The sequence below is a fragment of the Austrofundulus limnaeus genome, unplaced genomic scaffold, assembly GCF_001266775.1.
Source record: "Austrofundulus limnaeus strain Quisiro unplaced genomic scaffold, Austrofundulus_limnaeus-1.0 Scaffold336, whole genome shotgun sequence".
Taxonomy (NCBI): domain Eukaryota; kingdom Metazoa; phylum Chordata; class Actinopteri; order Cyprinodontiformes; family Rivulidae; genus Austrofundulus; species Austrofundulus limnaeus.
The window spans coordinates 350,740-357,411 of NW_013952738.1; the positions used below are offsets into that span (position 1 = coordinate 350,740).

The 6,672-nt window shown below is 38.8% G+C and overlaps 1 protein-coding gene and 1 long non-coding RNA gene across 2 annotated transcripts in view; one reads left to right on the forward strand and one right to left on the reverse strand.

The window, feature by feature from the left end:
• The window catches only part of LOC106527640 (uncharacterized), a 49,886-nt gene that overhangs the window by 13,034 nt on the left and 30,180 nt on the right, over positions 1 to 6,672 (forward strand). The gene's annotated exons all lie outside the window — the stretch shown is intronic.
• npr2 (natriuretic peptide receptor 2) overlaps positions 1 to 6,672 on the reverse strand; it is a gene marked incomplete at its 5' end in the record, with an annotated part of 59,203 nt that overhangs the window by 5,693 nt on the left and 46,838 nt on the right. Inside the window, 5 exon segments of the mRNA XM_014022571.1 lie at positions 1,050 to 1,148; positions 3,060 to 3,234; positions 3,321 to 3,389; positions 5,065 to 5,188; positions 5,724 to 5,870. Of these exon segments, the coding sequence (XP_013878025.1) occupies positions 1,050 to 1,148; positions 3,060 to 3,234; positions 3,321 to 3,389; positions 5,065 to 5,188; positions 5,724 to 5,870 (614 nt within the window).

A 6,672-nucleotide genomic window follows, 5' to 3' on the forward strand; every position in this document is an offset into this window, starting at 1 on the left:
ATGTATATGTATATGTATGCTAATGCATATATAATCTATAATGTGCTATAGCCTTAGCTCCCAAGCTAATATTTATGGCAGTGTAGTTAGTTTTCAAGCTAAAACATATATGTGGCAATATGTAGTGTTAGTGCCCAAGCTAATATGTATAAATGGTGATACAGGTAGTTCTCTTGCTGATACATATACTGTACATACTTGGTGAAATAGCATTAACTCTCAAACTAATTACTATTAGCCTGGGAGCTAAYGCCACATATTCATTAGCAGTATATATCATGTTACTAATTACTAATAAATATATGCAGTGTTAGTTCCTGAACGAATATTAGCTTGGGTGCTAATGCAATATGCAAAAGCTAAAAGGCTAAAGCTGAGGTGAGCCTTCCATAATCCATCATTTTCAGTCGCAGGTTGTTTATCAAGTAATGTCAAATGTTACTGCTAGTCGGGGTTTCCTTTAAAAACATGAGTTGGGGTCTTTCCTGTCACTTTCAGGGGGTTTAAAAAGCTGGAGACTGACTCAGAATCAGAACCAAATGTCAGAAGAACATTTTCCTTATGCTCATCTCTCTGCGCTCGTCTCATGTTGGATCTCCCATCGATTTAAATCTTTAAATAGCCAGAAATACAGTATGTGTCAGACTCATTGGGCTGTTTTTTTTTTTTTTTTTGTCCATTCAGAGCCATAGCTGGCACCCTGCTTACTGCTCTCAGATCAATTAGTGACAAAAGGAGATTTGAGGCTCCATTTTATGAAACTCGAGCACATTCAATCATTATCTATTCTCAGCACCAACCTTTATACTTTTCTGTTTGTAAAAGCTTTTGTTTAATGTTGCAAATACAGAGTAATGTCTTAAAAAGCAGGATACAAACAATATTTATTCTTTTTTTATTGTCCAGACAACGTGATGGAATAGCCATGTCCTAAAATAACATTATTTGTGTGAAATATATTCCTCCCTGTTGTCTGGAGAGGATGCTCTGCAGTGCGGAATAAATAAAATGAAAGAACAAAAGCCAGCGACAGTGACAGCCTCCCTCACCCTCGCCGTTGGACTCCATCCGAGACGCCGTGTTGACGGTGTCTCCAAACAGACAGTACCTGGGCATCTTCAGTCCGACCACACCGGCGCACACCGGACCTGGAAAACACAAACGCAGTCGCATTTTTACAATCGTCTCTGCTTCTGCAGCGCCTACACACAGCGGCCCACTTCTGCTGCGTGTCAAGTGTGTGAATAACAACATAAACAGAGCCGTGATGAGCCGGTACGGTCTAAATACTGGGTCAAAAGCCTCTTTTAAATAAATAGTGTCAGATGCTGCAGACAGAGCTCGCTGAAAGTGTTTATGTCTGACCTTTATGTGKTTTTTTTCATGCATTACAAGCTATAATCAAACTAGATTAATTTACCTAAATATTTAGATGAAAGTGTTTCAACAAAAACCTTTCTCCATTAAGGTTCTGATATTCTCAGTTTTTAATCACAGATTGTAAAATTTTATAACGGTATGAAGCATTACTAGTATTATTTAAGAGAGTGCAGCTTTTTAAAAATAAATTTTAGAGAACATGAAGAAGTCTTATATAGCCTATATCATATCTAAAAATACATTAAATAATGATGTCATTTAAGATAACTTAAATTGGAGCCTTCATAAAACTTTATGGAAATCTGACCTCATTTATACAAGTCAGAATTTAACTAGAGATATTTTAACCAGGTATTTTGCCTATTGAGAATATAATTAAAGGTATCTTTAATAACTAACATGTCTAGTCSTAACGTAATTTCCCATATCTGGAATGTAAGTGCGGTGAAGCTAATTTTATGTTAAAATGGCCTACCATATATGTGAGCTTCCACACAAGCAGAAGCTGATTGTTAAATTAGCGGGAGAGACAAAAACTAGTTTTTCCTCTGACTTTGATGTAAAAAAACAACTACAGTTATTAATGCTTCGATCTGTGCAATGTAGCGGGAGGGAGGGAGAAATGATGAGTATTTATCCCCCTCGATACAATGATTCAGTTATTAATCAGAAAATATATGAGAAAATATGGAAACATTTGCTGCTGCCGTTTAAACGCTGAGCTATATTATAAAAATAAAATAAATAATTTAGTTCAGGCAGGGATCGAGACACATCGACTTGTCTGAATTTGCGTTTAACGTTCCCCAGGCAGTCGTATTTGTTGAACCTTGTAATAAATATTTATTCTTTTATAAAAACATTTTTATATTACACGTTATTTACTCAGTTATTTACTCAGTTATTGTCAAATGTTGGTAATTTCTGGTCACGACTACTTTAATCTTGCTGTCATCAAATTAAGACAAAACTTTAAACGAATTATTGAAAGAGAAGATTTTATTTAAGTATCTTGGTTAAAGTTAAGTTATAAATTAGCTTTTCAAACACTGAATGTTGGGGAAAATACGACAAAATGTTATATTTTAAACAAAGACAGTTTGATTAGGACTAAACAGGACAGCTAAATGCTAAACTTGTCATTAATGGKTAAAAAAAAATCCTGAAAAAGTTGTTGAAGTGATACATGAAAAGATGGTGAAAAAAGAAAGTTTAAGTTAAATTTTGACCCTTTGATCCCGTTAAATGAGTCAAATCCATATATTATTTATCCAAAAATGGCCCAGATAGTGTCTCGTTTTATTTATTGTTACGATATTTGATGCTATCTTTCAGGTATAAATGTTGAGGCATCTGAAGCTGGACCGGGAAAAAAAMAACTTTTTTTTCTCATTGAGAATCTAAATTACTCATGTTTTCTAAAATTGAGTATGAAATGCTTTGTGTGCAAAAAGAGATAAAATTATTACATATTTGTTGATGAAATATGAGTCATGATTATTTTCTAGTTCCAAAGAAGAGAAAAAAAAATCATAAATGGTTGAAATGGGGAGAAGCTGCTGCTTGTGAGTGCTGTGAACTCTCTGTGAAACAACAGAAAACTGCCTCTGAAGGAAAACAAAAGACAGGTTTAGCTCCACAAAAAGCACCTTTTCCACCTGTCCAGGTGTGGGCCTCACCTGTGTGTATACCTATCCTGAGTCTCAGCTGGTCGTTGGGTCTGTGTCGGATCTTAAACGTTTTGACCTGCTCTAACAAAGCCAGAGACATCCCCGCGATCTCTCGGGCGTGGAGTTTGCCGTTGCGCACTGGCAGCCCGGACACCACCATGTAGGCGTCACCRATGGTCTCTACCTGCAGGACCAATCGTATCGGGGTCAATAAAAAGAATAAAACTAAAAGCATTTCTTACACACAGTGATAATTAGTCATTTACTTACTTTGTACACATCAAAGTTATCAATTATGGCGTCGAAGCATGTGTACAGATCGTTCAGCAACGTGACCACCTGAAGAGGAAAACAACAGGTTCTGAGTTCATTGTTTTAATTAGGGATGTACTGATATGAAAACTTCAATGACATCAATATCTGATATTATTATTGGTGCTATGGCTGATAACTGATATCTACCGATATTACACAAACACACAATTATTATTATTATACTTGTGTTATTCCTGGCTGCGCAGCGTCACCATCATGATCAAACAGATCCCACTCGACCAACCATTTCCTCTCCCAAAACAAAAAACACAAAGCTAAAAAGTGGGAAATCACTATTGGACATAAATATTGGCCCAGTTTTACTTATCAGACCGATACAAACATACTAATGACCAACATCGGCTGATACAGATGTAACTGCTGACATCGTATAGTTTTAATGCAAAGGTGCAAAACTTGTTTTTTAGCTTCTGTGTCACACAGATCCTGAACCAGAAAACATACAGTATACATAAAATGTTTTACATTTGATACTAATAAAGGAATAGTACAGACACTTATTGCCCAGAAGCAGTCATTGTCTAGCAGTGGTACACAAAGTTGGGGTCGGGACCCACAGTAGGGTCCCGAAACATCAAGGTGGGGTCTTGAAAAGATTTTCAGAATTAAATACATTATAACAAATKTTTTTGCCTTAGTTCTTACAAAAGAGTGAGGTTAGTGTACTTTAAATGGATAAAAGTAGCACAATGAATATTGTTACTGTGCACCTGATACCAGTGTTTATCAACCAGAAAAGTTTGGGAACCACTGGTCTAAAGAGTTAGCAAAATATCTCATGAACCAGAGGACAGCTTATAAAGAAATGAAACTGGTTAACCATATTCAAGATGGCCGCCACAGATAAGCAACGTTACTCGACACAAAGATGGCCGTGTCTCTGTCAGTTTTACAGACACTGAGCTAAAGTTTGTTGTGGTAGTAGCTGAGAGTCATCTCCAACATTAGACCTTCTCAGTCTAAAATCGCCATAAAGCGTCAGGGATGATATGCATTCCTTCAAGGATCGCTAGGCCTTCAGTTTGAGCTGTGGGTATAAACAAAAAATATGTTACCTGTTGTCTTTAGTTCTTTCAATGATCTGCTGGTAAAAACTGATTATTACATTTTTTTACACTGAATTCTGTGGTTATTAACCCAAATGGTGGCAGCAGCTGCTAGCTGTAGCACTTCTGCTGCAACCCAGAATAATCAAATAATTGAGATTTGTTATAAAAAGAATCAATTCACTCAGAATAAATTTAATTTCTCTAAACTGAGCTATCTGCAACAGGTAACATATTAAATGTTAACTTTTCCATAGAACCCCGTTTTGAAAGATCTGATGGGCTTCTTTTTTGTGTAAAAATGTAATAAATATGAGAAGAGGTCTTCCACTTCATGTGACACACAATGCATAAAGTTTAGAGCAGTCAGATAATGTGACTCAGCTCTGCGTCAACATCTTCTCCCATCTAACTACTGTACTATTTTGAGTCCCCGCCTGTGTGTGTGGGATCCATGAGACACACAGGAGGTAGAAACCTGACACCGGAGAGCTCTTTAATGCATTAGCAGAAAGGAGGAATTCAGCGCAGCCCTGATCACGATGCGAGCTCTTTAGAAGCGGAGCCGCTGGAGGACGTTTCTCCRGCAGAGCGGGGAATCACCTGTTTGAGGTTTGAGAAGACGGGCGTACCTGCAGCGGCGTGCTCTCTGCAGACAGCGACGTGAATCCCACGATGTCGCTGAAGTAAATGGTGACGCTGTCGAAGGCCTCTGCCTGCACTGTTTCGCCTCTTTTTAGCTGCTCTGCTACTGAGCTGCAAGAGAAACAGAGAAACTGAGGGAACAAGTCAAAGAACCGATGTTTATCCAGCTGATAATTTAGAATTAGCTAAAAACTAGATTTGGCTAAATCCCCAGATTTGGGTTGATGTCTGCTGACGGTAATTTTCTTTTAATCAAATGGAACGAAAAGAAAGAAAAATGTAGCAGAGGTCAGTTTGTTTAAGTCACAGCTGCGGTGAGAAATCAAATTTGCTGTTTCTCCCAGGCCCTTTTCTGTCTGCCTGACTTCGACGTGGGGTAAAAAAAAAGCCTGGATTTGCGGCTGTGGTTTTATCGCCACCGTTCTGCTGCCTCCACTTAATGAGCAGCGTGCCTTTCCGCTTTCTCCGCTCCCTTCTTATCTACGGTGGGATCACGCCGCGGGGAGATGTGTTTCTGTTAATAATGTTCTGTGCTGGAAGAGCCTTTAATTAATGCAGAGGTTCAGACCGGCTGACAACGTGTCGCTGCAACACGCTGCCAATTCACCCACTTTGCCGGTGAGTTAATTGGTGGGTTTTTTCTTACTGTGGTAGGATCTGATAGAGGAGGTTTTCAGCTTTCCGCTTCTCCTCCAGGTAGGCTTGTGTTCTCTCCTCCACCAGGTTCTCCAGGTTGTTGGCGTATTGTTCCATCCTGGACAGGAGGTTGTTCAGAATACTAGTGCTGCCYTCCCTGCGAAACAAACAAGCACAACACAATTCTGATTTAGACCTGTTGCCTTGGTCTAAAACGAACAAAACCGAGGTTAAAAGTTGATTTATGAGAAAAGTTTTCAAGCACAAAACATTTCTAACCCAAACTATGAAGTTTTTTATTCCTAACTCTGTTTATGAGAGAGAGAGCAAAGTAGAAAGGTAAAAACCCGTCTCAGAAAAGTTTTGAATTAGGAACCACTTGTGCAGCTGTAATCCCTTTTCCTACTTCCTCTTTAAAAAGCATTTTTGGCCGAGACGACAGAGCCGTAGCTCCTGGTTATCATGAAGCCAGACACGGCTGCCAGATGTAGCAAGAGTCAAGTGTCAACGAGAAGTATCCGACTGCAGGCACCTCTCAAACCCTGCTCCGCTGCAGGCATATACAGAAATATTAACGTGCACACGGTTCAGACACATGCAAAACAATACCAGGCTCAAAATACACAAATAATAAGTATCATTACAACAAAAAACTGCAAAAAATTAGACTTTGTGGTTTTATTTGCATACTTCTGGTGTTAACAGGACTACATCTGGTTTGTGACCTGTAGCTGTTTATAATCAAAGCTACAAGTTAGAGACATCCATCCATCCACCCATCCATCCATCCAACCAACCAACCATCCATCCATCCTTTGATCCATCCATCCAACCAACCAACCATCCATCCATCCTTTGATCCATCCATCCAACCAACCAACCATCCAACCAACCATCCATCCTTTGATCCATCCATCCAACCAACCAACCATCCATCCATCCTTTGATCCATCCATCCA